Source organism: Lolium rigidum, chromosome 3 (genome assembly GCF_022539505.1).
Source record: "Lolium rigidum isolate FL_2022 chromosome 3, APGP_CSIRO_Lrig_0.1, whole genome shotgun sequence".
In the NCBI taxonomy this organism is placed as follows: Eukaryota; Viridiplantae; Streptophyta; class Magnoliopsida; order Poales; family Poaceae; genus Lolium; species Lolium rigidum.
This window is the reverse complement of record NC_061510.1, coordinates 31,200,018-31,216,495: the sequence shown is the minus strand read 5'-3', so window position 1 is coordinate 31,216,495 and position 16,478 is coordinate 31,200,018. Positions and strand designations below refer to the sequence as shown.

General features: G+C 42.3%; 1 protein-coding gene across 1 annotated transcript; it reads right to left on the bottom strand.

The window, feature by feature from the left end:
* Positions 1-7,167: 7,167 nt before the first annotated feature.
* LOC124701380 (pre-mRNA-processing factor 19-like) lies at positions 7,168-13,307 on the bottom strand. Its single transcript, XM_047233433.1, has 18 exons — positions 13,174-13,307; positions 12,975-13,060; positions 12,815-12,886; positions 11,866-11,928; positions 11,192-11,278; positions 10,710-10,848; positions 10,515-10,633; positions 10,170-10,286; positions 9,895-9,990; positions 9,718-9,777; positions 9,527-9,601; positions 8,764-8,868; positions 8,578-8,694; positions 8,411-8,488; positions 8,198-8,294; positions 7,967-8,018; positions 7,748-7,818; positions 7,168-7,670 (listed from the first exon to the last, which is right to left on the bottom strand). Exons 1-18 carry the CDS (start codon positions 13,184-13,186, stop codon positions 7,534-7,536), a joined length of 1,584 nt encoding a protein of 527 aa, XP_047089389.1. The 5' UTR covers positions 13,187-13,307; the 3' UTR covers positions 7,168-7,533.
* Between the last annotated feature and the right edge of the window lie 3,171 nt (positions 13,308-16,478).

Here is a 16,478-nt window from a genome sequence, read left to right as displayed (position 1 = left end):
ATAGGCCTAAAATTGACAAAGCCCCTAGTACCACTGCAAATGGGGGAGCTTATGATATCAATGCTCCATCTTTCGATAACACTTGAGATACACTTTCTGCGCCTAGCTGAAAGGTGTTAAAGAAAAGCGCTTATGGGAGACAATCCATGTTTTTACTACAGTATTTTTGTTTTATATTTGAGTCTTGGAAGTTGTTTACTACTGTAGCAACCTCTCCTTATCTTAGTTTTGAGTTTTGTTGTGCCAAGTAAAGTCTTTGATAGTAAAGTATGTACTAGATTTGGATTACTGCGCAGTTCCAGATTTCTTTGCTGTCACGAATCTGGGTCTACCTCCCTGTAGGTAGCTAAGAAAATTAATCCAATTTACGTGCATGATCCTCAGATATGTACGCAACTTTCATTCAATTTGAGCATTTTCATTTGAGCAAGTCTGGTGGCCTAATAAAATCCATCTTTACGGACTGTTCTGTTTTGACAGATTCTGCCTTTTTATTTCGCATTGCCTCTTTTGCTATGTTGGATTAATTTCTTTGATCCATTAATGTCCAGTAGCTTTATGCAATGTCCAGAAGTGTTAAGAATGATTGTATCACCTCTGAACATGTGAATTTTTATTGTGCACTAACCCTCTAATGAGTTGTTTCGAGTTTGGTGTGGAGGAAGTTTTCAAGGATCAAGAGAGGAGTATGATGCAATATGATCAAGGAGAGTGAAAGCTCTAAGCTTGGGGATGCCCCGGTGGTTCACCCCTGCATATTGTAAGAACACTCAAGCGTCTAAGCTTGGGGATGCCCAAGGCATCCCCTTCTTCATCGACAACATTATCGGGTTCCTCCCCGAAACTATATTTTTATTCCGTCACATCTTATGCACTTTGCTTGGAGCGTCGGTTTGTTTTTGTTTTTGTTTTGTTTGAATAAAATGGATCCTAGCATTCACTTTATGGGAGAGAGACACGCTCCGCTGTAGCATATGGACAAGTATGTCCTTAGGCTCTACTCATAGTATTCATGGCGAAGTTTCTTCTTCGTTAAATTGTTATATGGTTGGAATTGGAAAATGCTACATGTAGTAACTCTAAAATGTCTTGGATAATTTGATACTTGGCAATTGTTGAGCTCATGTTTAAGCTCTTGCATCATATACTTTGCACCCATTAATGAAGAAATACTTAGAGCTTGCTAATTTGGTTTGCATATTTGGTTTCTCTAGAGTCTAGATAATATCTAGTATTGAGTTTTGAACAACAAGGAAGACGGTGTAGAGTCTTATAATGTTTAAAATATGTCTTTTATGTGAGTTTTGCTGCACCGTTCATCCTTGTGTTTGTTTCAAATAACCTTGCTAGCCTAAACCTTGTATCGAGAGGGAATACTTCTCATGCATCCAAAATACTTGAGCCAACCACTATGCCAATTGTGTCCACCATACCTACCTACTACATGGTATTTATCCGCCATTCCAAAGTAAATTGCTTGAGTGCTACCTTTAAAATTCCATCATTCACCTTTGCAATATATAGCTCATGGGACAAATAGCTTAAAAACTATTGTGGTATTGAATATGTACTTATGCACTTTATCTCTTATTAAGTTGCTTGTTGTGCGATAACCATGCTTACGGGGACGCCATCAACTATTCTTTGTTGAATATCATGTGAGTTTCTATGCATGTCCGTCTTGTCCGAAGTAAGAGAGATCTACCACCTTTATGGTTGGAGCATGCATATTGTTAGAGAAGAACATTGGGCCGCTAACTAAAGCCATGAATCATGGTGGAAGTTTCAGTTTTGGACATATATCCTCAATCTCATATGAGAATAATAATTGTTGCCACATGCTTATGCATTAAAGAGGAGTCCATTGTCTCGTTGTCCATGTTGTCCCGGTATGGATGTCTAAGTTGAGAATAATCAAAAGCGAGAAATCCAAAATGCGAGCTTTCTCCTTAGACCTTTGTACGGGCGGCATGGAGGTACCCCATTGTGACACTTGGTTAAAACATGTGCATTGCAAAGATCCGGTAGTCCAAGCTAATTAGGACAAGGTGCGGGCACTATTAGTATACTATGCATGAGGCTTGCAACTTGTAAGGTATAACTTTCATAACTCATATGCTTTATTACTACCGTTGACAAAATTGTTTCATGTTTTCAAAATAAAAGCTCTAGCACAAATATAGCAATCGATGCTTTCCTCTTTGAAGGACCATTCTTTTTACTTTTATGTTGAGTCAGTTCACCTATTTCTCTCCACCTCAAGAAGCAAACACTTGTGTGAACTATGCATTGATTCCTACATACTTGCATATTGCACTTGCTATATTACTCTATGTTGACAATTATCCATGAGATATACATGTTACAAGTTGAAAGCAACCGCTGAAACTTAATCTTCCTTTGTGTTGCTTCAATACCTTTACTTTGATTTATTGCTTTATGAGTTAACTCTTATGCAAGACTTATTGATGCTTGTCTTGAAGTACTATTCATGAAAAGTCTTTGCTTTATGATTCACTTGTTTACTCATGTCATTACCATTGTTTTGATCGCTGCATTCACTACATATGTTTACAAATAGTATGATCAAGGTTATGATGGCATGTCACTTCAGAAATTATCTTTGTTATCGTTTTACCTGCTCGGGACGAGCAGAACTAAGCTTGGGGATGCTTGATACGTCTCCGACGTATCGATAATTTCTTATGTTCTATGCCATTTTATTGATGATACCTACATGTTTTATGCACACTTTATGTCATATTCGTGCATTTTCTGGAACTAACCTATTAACAAGATGCCGAAGTGCCAGTTCCTTGTTCTCGCTGTTTTTGGTTTCAGAAATCCTAGTAACAAAATATTCTCGGAATTGGACGAAATCAAGACCCGGGGGCCTATTTTGCCACGAACCTTCCGAGAAGACCGAAGAGCATACGAAGTGGGGCCACGAGGTGGCGACACCACAAGGCGGCGCGGACAAGGGGGCCCGCGCCGCCCTATGGTGTGGGCCCCTCGTCGGCCCTCCGACTCCGCCCTTCCGCCTACTTAAAGCCTCCGTCGCGAAACCCCCGAGGCGAAAAACCACGATACGGAAAACCTTCCGGAGACGCCGCCGCCGCCAATCCCATCTCGGGGGATTCCGGAGATCTCCTCCGGCACCCTGCCGAGAGGGGATTCATCTCCCGGAGGACTCTACACCGCCATGGTCGCCTCCGGAGTGATGAGTGAGTAGTTCACCCCTGGACTATGGGTCCATAGCAGTAGCTAGATGGTTGTCTTCTCCTCATTGTGCTTCATTGTTGGATCTTGTGAGCTGCCTAACATGATCAAGATCATCTATCTGTAATACTCTATGTTGTGTTTGTCGGGATCCGATGGATAGAGAATACCATGTTATGTTAATTATCAAGTTATTACATATGTGTTGTTTATGATCTTGCATGCTCTCCGTTATTAGTAGAGGCTCTGGCCAAGTTGATGCTAGTAACTCCAAGAGGGAGTATTTATGCTCGATAGTGGGTTCATGCCGCATTGACACCTGGGACGAGTGACGAAAGTTCTAAGGTTGTGTTGTGCTGTTGCCACTAGGGATAAAATATTGATGCTATGTCCGAGGATGTAGTTATTGATTACATTACGCATCATACTTAATGCAATTGTCTGTTGCTTTGCAACTTAATACTGGAGGGGGTTCGGACGATAACCTGAAGGTGGACTTTTTAGGCATAGATGCAGTTGGATGGCGGTCTATGTACTTTGTCGTAATGCCCAATTAAATCTCACCATACTTATCATGACATGTATGTGCATTGTTATGCTCTCTCTATTTGTCAATTGCCCGACTGTAATTTGTTCACCCAACATGCTTTTATCTTATGGGAGAGACACCTCTAGTGAACTGTGGACCCCGGTCAATTCTTTTAATACTGAAATACAAATATGCTGCAATACTTGTTTTACTATTTTCTCTGCAAACAATCATCTTCCACACAATACGGTTAATCCTTTGTTACAGCAAGCCGGTGAGATTGACAACCTCACTGTTTCGTTGGGGCAAAGTACTTTGGTTGTGTTGTGCGGGTTCCACGTTGGCTCCGGAATCTCCGGTGTTGCGCCGCACTACATCCCGCCGCCATCAACCTTCAACGTGCTTCTTGGCTCCTCCTGGTTCGATAAACCTTGGTTTCTTTCTGAGGGAAAACTTGCTGCTGTGCGCATCATACCTTCCTCTTGGGGTTCCCCAACGAACGTGTGAAATACACGCCATCAGGGGGAAAGGCCCTGGTGCAAGGAGGTGGCGGCGATTGGCCCGGAACAGGACCCTGAAGGCCTCCGCCTCTTTAGGCCGCCGTCGCCGCGGCCTTGTTGCCGAATCCACCACCGCGGCCGCGCTCGCCGTGCAGGTCACCGACCATGGCGTAGCAGCGGGGAGTCGCCCTGCAGGTCCGCAGGCACGGCCATGGCCAAGCCCTGTAACCCAAGCTACCCGGCACCCTGCTGTAGCTGGATTCGGCGCCGCGCGCCGCCGCTACCAAATCCGGGCTCCACCGTTGCTACAGGAGGCGTCCGCCGCTGCTACATCCGGCCTCCGTGCCTGCTACATCTGGTTTGCCGATTTGATGCTGCGACCAGCGTCGGCCTCTGCTACTTGTGGTGGCGGAGGCTGCTACATAAGACGTCGGCGTCTGCTACAAACGGTCGTCTGCAATTTATGGCAGCGGCGGCTGCTACAATCGCTGTCAACGTCTGCTACCAAGGGCTGCTACTTGTGGCGGCGGCGGATGCTACAATCGGCGGAGGCGGATGCTACTTCTGCGGCGGATGCTGCTACAAAGGGCGCCGGCGGCTGCTACAAAGGGCTGCGGTGGCTGCTACTTGTGGCGGTGGCGGATGCTCCAATCGGCAGCAGAGGTGCGGCGGCGAATTTCTACAAGCGACGCCGACAGTTGCTGCAAACGCCGGTGGCGGTTGCTACAAACAGGGCGCCGTCGTGCTGCAAGGAGACCGGCGAGGCCTACGCAGTGCTGCCAGCCCGCCGGCGAAGCTACAAGCCCAGGACGGCGGTGCTGCCGTAGTAGGCGTTGCTGCCGGAGCGGGCGATGGTGCCGGAGCAGGCGGTGGCGCTGCCGGAGAGGTCGGAGTTGCTGCCGGAGCGGGCGGCGGTGCTTCCGAAGCAGCTTCTGCCGGAGCGGGCGGCGGTGCTGCCGGAGCCGCAGTGGTTTTGCCGGCGGGCGGGACTCGACATCGTCCGCGTGTTACAGGTCGTGCGGGTCGGAGGAGGAGATTCTTTTCTATTTTCCTTTCCGTGTGAGAGCGTTGACTACAATCTGACGTTTCTTATCATTTGCATCGTGTGGCTGGCGACCCGGGGGATTGGGAATTTGATCCCCCGGGGGACGCTCAGCGTTGCCCTTATAAAAAAGACAAAAAAATATCTCAATAAATAGATTATTTTAGGATCAAAATTTTGTATTTTTACATATGGCATAAAACATGCCAATTTTTGCTGAAGCAACTTTGTAAGCATGTAACATGTCAATATATACACGAGACATTTTTATATTTATTTAATACTTTTAAATATATTTATAATACATTTTTGAATAAAGGGTGTCTAAGTGTCTAACATAAGTTAATAATAAACCTCGGTTAAGGCACAGGAAAAGCTACTCACAATGTAGCTAAAACTGATCCAGGGTGCATATATACCCGGTATGTACGAAACACATTTTAAAATGTTAAAAAACTATAGAAAAAATTTCAAATTTACAGGGACATGTTCTATGTGTGCACATAAAGTTTCACATAAAATATGTACTATTTTGCATCTTTTGTAAAAAATACAAAAAAATGCCTCAATAAATTGATTATTTTAGGATCAAAACTTTGTTTTTTTACATATGGCATAAAATACATCAATTTTTGCTGAAGCAACTTTGTAAGCATGTAACATGTCAATATATACACGAGACATTTTTATATTTATTTAATACTTTTAAATATATTTATAATACTTTTTTGAATAAAGGGTGTCTAAGTGTCTAACATAAGTTAATAATAAACCTCGGTTAAGGCAGGAAAAGCTACTCACAATGTAGCTAACACTGACCCAGGGTGCATATATACCCGGTATGTACGAAACACATTTTAAAATGTTCAAAAACTATAGAAAAAAATTCAAATTTACAGGGACATGTTCTATGTGTGCACATAAAGTTTCACATAAAATATGTACTATTTTGCATCTTTTGTAAAAAAGACAAAAAAATGCCTCAATAAATTGATTATTTTAGGATCAAAACTTTGTTTTTTTACATATGGCATAAAATACATCAATTTTTGCTGAAGCAACTTTGTAAGCATGTAACATATGGCATAAAATACATCAATTTTTTGCTCAATTGTCTCCGAGGATTCTCGGGGTGACCTCCTTTTTCTAGCTGTTGTAGTTTTGTTGGTGTGTGTGTGTGTTTTCTCTTTTATCTCCTCCTGTACCCCCTGTAAACTCCGGTTCATTTGGACCCCTATCTTGTAGAGGCTGCAAAGCCTCATAGGCAACTACGAATGAAAAAAATTCAGGTGGGGATTCGCTCCCCCCCGTGACCATTCAAAAAAAAAGCATGTAACATGTCAATATATACACGAGACATTTTTATATTTATTTAATACTTTTAAATATATTTATAATACTTTTTTGAATAAAGGGTGTCTAAGTGTCTAACATAAGTTAATAATAAACCTCGGTTAAGGCAGGAAAAGCTACTCACAATGTAGCTAACACTGTAACTGGCTACATTGAAACAGCGGAAAAGGCTGTACTGTGGTCTGTCGAGTAGTACTCCATAATTTAGGTGTGACAGTGAGACCCACGTGGGTAATGGGAGTGATTAACATCTCGAAATGACCACTCACCAGTAAGCAACCAAACCTCTCGCTGTAACGGGTTTACATGTATAGTGCCCGTCGAAAATGACCAGATTGTCGTCGTCGTCGCCGTCTGGCCTCGCAGGGGAGACAATACAAGACGCTGTACTTTTCCCCTCGAGTACGGTTACGTACGCCAGGCCCAGCTGACTGATGCGAGACTAGTTTCCGGGTCTGCAAGACCTGACTGAAATGTTCAGGAAAGCAGGTGCAGTGCACTCTTGGGAAGCCACAGGCCACAGCTCATCCAAAAGGCCGCACTGCTACTGTAATTCAGACTACAGTTCATTACTAGGTGAGCAGTTGAAGCAACTGCTATTCATCTCCGATCTGTACCTAAACCCGACTCTCGGATGCAAGTGTCTGGATGTTTACATACACTTAGGATCGCCCCAGCGGCAGGCTGAACTAAAAGCCTGCAATGTCGAAGTCCTGGAAAATCTTTGACATTTTACAAAAACATGAGTTGGAATTACAAAAACATCTGGCTCGCCCAACAGGCTGCTTCCCCTCAGCAAAGTACCCTCCTCTTACAAGTTGTATCGTTGAGAACACCGCGCAGATCCGCCTGCCTTACCGCGAACAAAATCAAGAATGAGTGCCATCTATTCACTTCTCTGGTGATTGCGGTGCCTCCTCCTCCATTTTCTCATCTCCGGGGAGCCCAAAAATACGTAGATTACGGTCCATTGAGCCTACGGCAACATACTTGGCATCTGTTCCAAACTTCACACACGTCACTTTCCCTGCAAAGGACACATCAACGTTAACTTCCAGACAGACGGAACCCACGACATTGGAGAAGAGAAGATGAATGTCAAACCTGTGCCTGATAGATCAGGTAATGTCTTGACAAGATTCCACTCCGACTTGACGTTGGCAACTTGGTAAACCCTGCAACCACGCCGAAGAGGTTTTGTTTTCAACAAATTTCACTTTGACAACATACAAACAGACAGTGAGCTGAACAGAGCCCAGACATCAAGCCACTTCACTTGTTACTGTATATCAAGCAGCTAAATTAGATGTTGAAACAGCTTACCTTATATCAGCACCAGCGACGGCAAGATAATTACCACTGAAATCAAATTCCACTGCAGGAGAAAAGTGTGTTAAGTTATAAATGAGAATATGGATTCTGCTTGTAGGGGTCCCTAATTTCACATTAGTGTAGGCAGCCTTATTCCAAATTTCAATATGTTGACGTCTAGAAATTGCAACCTGTGTAGAAACCAGAACTACAATATTTGTAAAAAATTAAAGATCTACTTACCAGAGCTTGTTGGCGTATCTGGATCGTATGGAGAGAGAGTCCTAAAGTTTCTCAATTTCCGTAGATCCCAAAGCTTCACGCCGTCAAGTGCTGCAGTCTGTAAAGTGATGGTGGAAATATCAGTATATCAAAGCTAATCTTCCGTTGTTATTGACCAAAAAATCTAGACTCAGGTGGAATTCGAGTCTTACGAGAAAATATAAAAGAACATACCGCTAGGAAATAACCATTTTCTGAGAAGGACATGGCAGTCACCGCTCCAACATGCCCGTCAAACTTTGCAACATTTGTCTGCAAATGTAGATTTTCAATCATGAATGAGAGGCATTACAAGATAATGGCATGGATACCAATCTGAACAATAGTTTGCTTTGTCTTACCTGACTTTTCACATCCCAAATTTTGACAACAGCTTCAGATGTTCCTGTTCCAAGGATAAGACCATCTGGGTGGAAAGCCGCTGCGGTGTATCCGTCTTGTCCAGAAGCCTCGCCAACCTGAAAAACAACACTTGTCAAAACGGTGAATCTCTAGATGTGCATGGTTGTGAGAATTTGGTACCAGACCTGTGTGAGGCAAGACCCTGTTGAAATGTCATAAAAGCACCATGTGTTATCTCTGGAAGCAGTTACAAAATACTTCTGAGTAGCATGGACAGTGACAGCTTCAACCTGGTATATTTTCAAAAGAAAAATCAGAACTTAGGATAATACAATTTAAATTTAAATAACAGAAAGTTAGCATGCACAAGATCGACATGAAATGACCAGAACAGCTTCTGGTGCATCTCAGCAATGTATAAAAACGAAATAAGGTAATAAAATTGTAGCCAACCCATTTCCATAGTAAAAAGAGGTTCAACATTCACAACTAACAGAGGAAAACTCGGTGTTTTTTCTAGATCTCTGATATCAATGTATACTCGTATCGCAGTTCTTTTGAGAAAAAGCATAACCCGGAGACCAGCAGGTTATGTTGGAGAATGCAGATTGACTGCCATGGGCGAGAGTAGCCTATTAGTTAACATACAATTAGTTATGAAATGATACAGATGGAGTTAATTATTTGCTTCCAATCTTTATATACTAGCTATATAAGCTAAGCATGCATATATTATCATTTTGAATAATAACCAAGATGTCTTCTCAAATTCTTGAACTCCCAATTCTGTCGCTTCCTTTACCGGCTGCTCTAGATTATATGATGTTTTATCCTCCATCATAATAACAGTGACAAAGAAGTAATAAAGTTTTGTGCATACTATATGCACAGAAGTATTACTGCAAAAATCAAATAAGCAGCCAAAAGCAAATGTCATTGCAAACTAACCTCTGCACCATGATCTTTCAGTGTGTGCCTGCAACTATAGCTTCCATCTTTACTACCTTGCCATATACGAACAGTCTGCAGAGTTTACAAACAAAAGAGTGAAACCCATAATGATGAGTGATGACTATGGTATTATCAGAATGCCAGGTCAATACTATGCAGTACATGTAGGTGTTTCAAACTGAGTGTACCTTATCTGCTGATCCAGTTATCAAAAGTTCATCGCGAGGAACGAATTTCAAACTGGTAACCTGTGAATTGGAATAAGCTAACATTAATATTCAGACATATGAAGAGAGAGAGAGAGAGAGAGAGAGAGAGAGAGAGAGAGAGGGAGAGAGAGAGAGAGAGAGAGATTGGCAAGAGACCTTCTTTGAGTGACCAGTGAGAGTGCACAACACTTGACCTGAAGGCCTATCGAAAAGAACTGCATTTGTGTCTATACCCCCAGTAGCAATAATATCCTGGTGATTAAAATAGAAATCAAGTATGTAAATAAGCAAACATGATTGCAGTGTCAATCTTCAAGCATACATTTTACGAGTTGTTTAAATTATTAACTTGGCATGTATACACAATAGTCAAAGTACAGCTGTAACACATCAAAGTCTTATCAACAAGGAAAAGTAATAACAATAATCACCTTTGAATGATCAATATCAATCGATAAAATCCCTGGTTTGTTTGTCTTGTGAAGGGGATGACTGGAGATCTGAGTATATCTTTCAAGTGCATCTATTGGTGCCAAACTTGGAGGTACCTGACAACACAAAACTTAGTGTACCATTTCAACAAAGACGGTAGCCAAATGGGTAAAAGCCACAATCCATTTGGCATATAATATATATGTAACCCAATCTAGAAGGCATGTAGTACATAAATTTAGAAAGGTGCATATCAGTTTTCCTATGAAATAAAACAGGCCAGGTTTGACAAACAGCATTTCAGGTTGTTGTTCAATTGATCATCAGGGACGAAAAATACACACCTGCCGTTTCTTGCGCTGGGCTGAGAGCATAGAATTACACTCTGTTAATTCATCGATCATGATAGGATTAATACCAGGACGTATCCTCTTCCCATCGGGGCCCACTTCATCTTCCAAAGCTGTATATGAGTAAAGAGGATCAGAGTGGAACTTTTTTTTAAAGTTTAGCTTTTGACATTTTGGAAGGGTGAAAACCTCTTTTCCCGTTTGTAACAGATATATGTGCAGGTCCAGCAGCTGAAATAGGAATCTGCCTTTCAGCTTGAGCCAAAAGTGTCCTTGACTCGTCTCTTTCCTTCTTTAGTCTGGCGATAACACGGCAAGCAGCATCATGCTGGAAGGAAAAGAAGCCAGTAAAAACAATGGGGTACATGATGATCATGCCCATTTAAAGGAAACTAACAAATAAAGAATTTCTATAATTAATTTAAGGAATCTCCTATCCAAGTGATACACAAGATGTCCTAGCTATGGATTTATGCTCCGAAACCCACTGAACACATTCAAATAAAACAATAGGCTGCAATTTCCGAAATTTAACTAGACAACGACTGTGCAGTTATCGGGACACTAGTATCAAATACATACTTGCACATTTAAAGGAAGAATAAGTTCTTGTTGAGAACAACAAAAACATGTATATAGTTCAAGACACTACTTGGAAAGCTTGGGAAAACCTGGTATAGTGCATGACTAAGTTCTTGTCTTGCTGTGTGTAGCTGCTGCTCCAAAGCAAAATTAGACAGCATAAGAGCATCCCACTCCTGCAACATCAGAGGGACAAAGAGGTCTTAATCTGCATTTGCAGCTCGATAAGAATTCCAAACTATTTAACATCAGAAGAACAAATGGTTCACCATAAAAAGAATATTGAAGTAATTTGCAGACTCAAATGCATTAACCAATTACACACAACTGGAAATCCGTTATCAAAATATGTTTGTACAGTTTAGGATATCCCAAGATCATTTTTCACGGCACAAAATACCCAGATAAAAGAGTAGGTGACTTCAGTAGTCTTACATAAAGGAAATAAGATCATGACTCACCCTAAAATGTTAAAAGAGAATAAGGTAAACTTTGTGCTTTGAATGTGTTCATAATTATAAATTCAACCAAAACTTATTTCTTCCTATCAGAATTTGGCACATTATATATGAATCAGAGCAGGACAAGAATTTAACTTAATGCATAAAAGTTAAAAAGAAGGGTCTCTTGTACAAAAACATGTTACACGTCTTACTAAACAAGATAAGAGAGATTATGAATTATGGTGACTACAAGATAAACTATGTAAACTGAAAAAGGAAGGAGTAGTGGAACTGAAAAATTACTCATCACGATCACTTACATTCTGAAACATACCAAGGAGTCCAGGTACACTTGCAGCTTGCAGAGGTCTAGGCTTCACAATCTGCAAACAGCAATAGTACTTCATGTGATGGCTATACACAGTATATGAGAGTACGTTCATGTTAACAAGGTATGAATGTTGAACTACAGAAAACAGGTAGGATGGCGACTTTGGCATCCTCTAAGTTCATAGTTGCAGTGCCGCAAGTATCAGTGCACGCATACATGTGGATGCTCGAATCAGGTTTATTAGTTCCAGTTTGGATGTGATGTAGTATTGTAAAGACCATTACATGCCCTAACTAAGAAACTAATATTTCAACTAACTGGCTGGCAATACATTACTCTGCAGTACATTCTGAAGTTAATATGATACAAACCCATGCTGAAACCTTTATGTAGATAATCAGCATTAGAATTTGGAAATACTAGTCCTGCTCAAGTGATGTTTCTCAGTCACTGCAAATGGCGACTTGAACCATGCAAAAGAATCCAAATCGTGGCAAATCAAAGTTACATTTGCTTATCATGAAATATGCATTTCCTAATTAATTCCCCATTCCCCTTTCTCCATTACGAAAGTGTAATTGAGAACCTATCAGGTATCTTTCTCAAGGAGCGAATCTGTACTTCAAAATAGGCTAATCCCTTTCTCGGGGTTAACAATAGCTTGTGGATAACCTTCAAGGCAAGACTCCAGAACATGATCCTCAATTAGCATGTCCACCAATAAGAGACTATCATCCCACACACAAAGTACATACCAAGATGTGCCAACCAATTGCCAGATGGTGTCCTTGATTGGATTACTAAACATCCATACAAAAGCAGGCAACTAGGCATCAGCATGACCAAATCCTACTGTCTGAACTAGTTCTTCAGAACAACAAGATGAACAGTGGAATCGCATTGAATGTAAGAGAAACAGTTTGCAAGAGCCTGCTCACCTTGTCGGTCTTCACTGTCACGAGGTCGTCCATGGCGAGGTCGTCCCTGGTGACGGGGCACTTCCCATGGTCCTACGGCACCAAAATCAAACAAAATCAGGGGAGAAACCCAAGCACAAAGAAACCTGGGACGAATCTAGAGCGGGGAAACGCAGGAGACCTCGATGTAGCGCTCGATGAGCCTGCGCTCGAAGAGCAGCCCCGACTTCTTCGACAAGACCGGTTCCTCCGGCACCTCACCGGAGACTTCAGACAAGAGGAACCAGCAGCAGGAGAAGGCAAGTTAGTGGTTGCCGGAGGACGGAGAGCGGGGTCACACGGCTAGGTTTCCGTGGACGGGACAAGGGATGGGAGCTTACTTGCGCAAATCATGGCTTCGGAGAGGAGAGGGTACCGGCAGGCGGCTGGTACCTCGAGACGGCGGGTTCTCCGTCGGGCGGCGGCAACGGTGGCGCCGACGAGGTGGAGGAGGAGCGGGGTTGGCCGCTAGGGTTCAGTTTGACTACTGGGGGTATTTTCGCAAAAAGAAGCCAAAATTGCGGAACACACCCTGGAAATTTTGCAAGTGGAATCGGGATGCTTGCCGCCTTAGTCATGGGCTGATTTTCTTGAGTGTGTTTTTTGCTCTATTGGGCTAGCAGACACGGGAATCTCGAAAGGTCCAAGAGTTTTGGCCCGTTCAAGAAAACCAATTGACACAACAAAGGCCCACAAAGGCCTAGTGCTGCAATACATTCATGGTTAGTACAAACATGATCTGCTCAACAACAACAATAAAGTACAAACATGACCCCAAAGGAAACTAAAGTTACAGCGCAGTCTTGAATTTTGAACCAAGGACTTGGACACAAAAAGTAGGGAACTGATTGAGTCATTCTTTACCGCAACAACAAGGACTCCACTATTCATCGTCCTTCTTCTCGTCGGGGACGAAACCACTTGGGAGATGCACGTCGCTAGGCTCCATCTTGGAGGTTGAGTTGATGCTTCTCATCCAAAAGTCATGGCAGCAACCAATGGGTGTCATGTGATGATCTACAACCTGCAGCAAGAACATCCAATTAAACTTTAGATCCAGCCACATGTCTCCACTTTCCGCCACCGTGGTGAGGATATTGAGAGGAGGCATCCAGACCCACAAATCCACCAAGTAGCATGTTATGCATGGAGGTTCCAAATGCTTCCATCCTCATCACGTATGGCTCAGACCACGGGAGCACCGCAATAAGAAGCGAAGCATCAAGCAACACCAGATCTTGGGCTTAAGACCCACATCTCCCTCCTGGGATCAATCCAAAGACCAACAAACAGCTCTAGACGCCTAAACTTACCCCTACTTCCCCTACTACTATGTCTACTATGTAAAACCCCTGCTCTGGTGCCTCTCTTAAGAGACTTCCGGCTGGCATCGCCACCGATAAGGGCATGTGGCCCGTATGAGTGATAAAGCTGCAAGTTTTCCATCCGATTCAATTCTTGGATAGTTTACTGAGAGCATTCTCTTTTGATCTTTTGTGTCACCAATTTACCTTATCATATGTTTTGTTTCAAAAAAATATCAACGGTTCCTCGCGAATCGCTCGACAACGTGTCTTCATGGGGGGTATGCGCCATAGTGTATGTCACCACGAGGATTCGACTGGGTCACAAGAGACTAGAAGCAAGCCCGATTCGCGTGGGTCTGCCTATCTTGGCGACTGGATCTGCTGAAGACCCAATAGAGTACCTAAATGGCCCAGTCGACCGTATGGGGGAGTCCGGGTGGTAACCGACTCTCCCTGAACTTTGTAAACCCTAGTCGTGGGTGCTCATATAAACCATCGGCATGGAACCCTAGAACCACGCACTCACCCATACGCACCTACGTTTTGCGCCTTGTGCTGGAGCCCTAATTCATGGGAGCCGCCATAGCCTACTTATAGTACCCCATTGTAAACTCTCCATCAATAAAAATCTCGAAGGAGTAGGTATTCATGTAATTATGACGATTAATCTTAGCGTTATTGTCACTAATCTCCTCTTCTTGATATATATGTGTGGAGCAATCAATTGTCTTTCCTTACACCTTCCATCAACTATCAACCTCTTATTTTTCATCAGAGATGTTGGTTTATTGGGGTTCATTTTAAATTTCCTACCATCATGCTTCTTCCCTGTAATTTCATGAACGCTTACATTAGGTAGCCAAATGACCAACTTTTACTTGTTTCAGGGATTATGCTCCTCGTATCCATGGATTCCTCACAAAAGAATGTGTAACTTCCATTTGTTGGACAGGTGCACTTGCTCATGCATGGATTTTTACCACTATATATTGACTCATTGTTAATATTTGTTCTATGTATTGTCTCTTTTCAATATTTTTTATACTATGTGCACCTGTTTGTTTTTTAGTTCCAACCAACACATGCATCTGGCTGCATCTTTTTATCTACTCTGAAGAATCACAGCTTTTACACTATACAACTTGGTGATACATGAAGAAAGAGCTACCTTGCAAGTTGCAACTATTCTTTTAGGGAACACTAGTTCCAATGGAAGTTTAATTAAATCAGCCCATATTTGTTATTTGGTTGTGTTATCTGGCTTATGTGCAACTGGTTGTAGCTAAATTGTGAATTAGAAATTCTTTTCTCTAGATGATTAAGCTTAATTGATATGTGAGTTGGTTTGTTAGTACTCCCTCCGTCCCACTAAAGCTGATTGAGATTTGTCTAAATTTGGAAGAATAGCATCTAGATACATCCAAATTTTAATAAATGCCAGACAAGTTTCACGAGACGGAGAGAGTACTTGTTGTCGTACTAATGTAATGTGTTCTTTATATAACATGTGGCTATTTTTCCTCTTTCATTCTTAGTTAGTGTTGGTTAAGGGCCGGGAAGTCAAGAATTGTTAGGTAAGATGTGCTTTTGTGATTAAGATACATTACAATAGAGTATAATGTATGCCTTCGATATAGTGCCATCTTCTAAGTGCTCATCATCCATGATGCATGTTTAGTTTCTTTTAGCTACTCTAATTTTTTTCAAATCTGTATGTACATGTCTTAAATTAGCAATGTATGCCTTGCTTTTAGATTCTGCTATTCAAAATTATATATTATTATTATTATTATTTAGTCGTGATAGACCAACTTTTTTCTTGGGGTTTGTTTTAGTTTTAGCGAAAAATACATGCATGTTGCAGATCGAAACAAGAGCGGTCAGGTCATCAAGAGGCAGAGCTTATGGTGTGCCTCTGGTGGATAAACATATTGACACGAAATCCACTGATATTTCATCTATGCTCCTCTCCCATGCATCTAGTTTATCTCTTTGTTGGGACTTGATTAGAAATCAATCTCTGATTACCACTACAAGAAAAGTTGCCATGGCCGACGAAGTTGAAGTCGCGCCGTGGTTGCTGGTGTACCATGGCCGACGATTTTGGTCCCTCCGTGGTGCATGTCAAAACTTTTTTTTCTCGTTTTTGAGGCCACCTAGCCCGACGAAAGCGGCCAAAACGTCGCGTATGGTGGCCCGGGACGTGGTGCATCGCGAATTCTCGGGTTCGCCGGCCGAGTCAACGCAAATCCGCACCGCCGAGGGATGTAGGGCCCGGATGGCAGCCTCTCCGGCATTGTTTTTTTTCTCGATCGCGCCATCTCGTTCAACGTTCTCCG

Excerpts from the sequence above, each read along its gene's own strand:
- LOC124701380 (XM_047233433.1), bottom strand. Across the intron at positions 7,819-7,966 it reads GTCGCTGGTGCTGATATAAG|GGTTTACCAAGTTGCCAACG; the intron begins GTAAGCTGTTTC and ends GCGTGGTTGCAG. Across the intron at positions 7,671-7,747 it reads ACCTGATCTATCAGGCACAG|GGAAAGTGACGTGTGTGAAG; the intron begins GTTTGACATTCA and ends TGTCCTTTGCAG.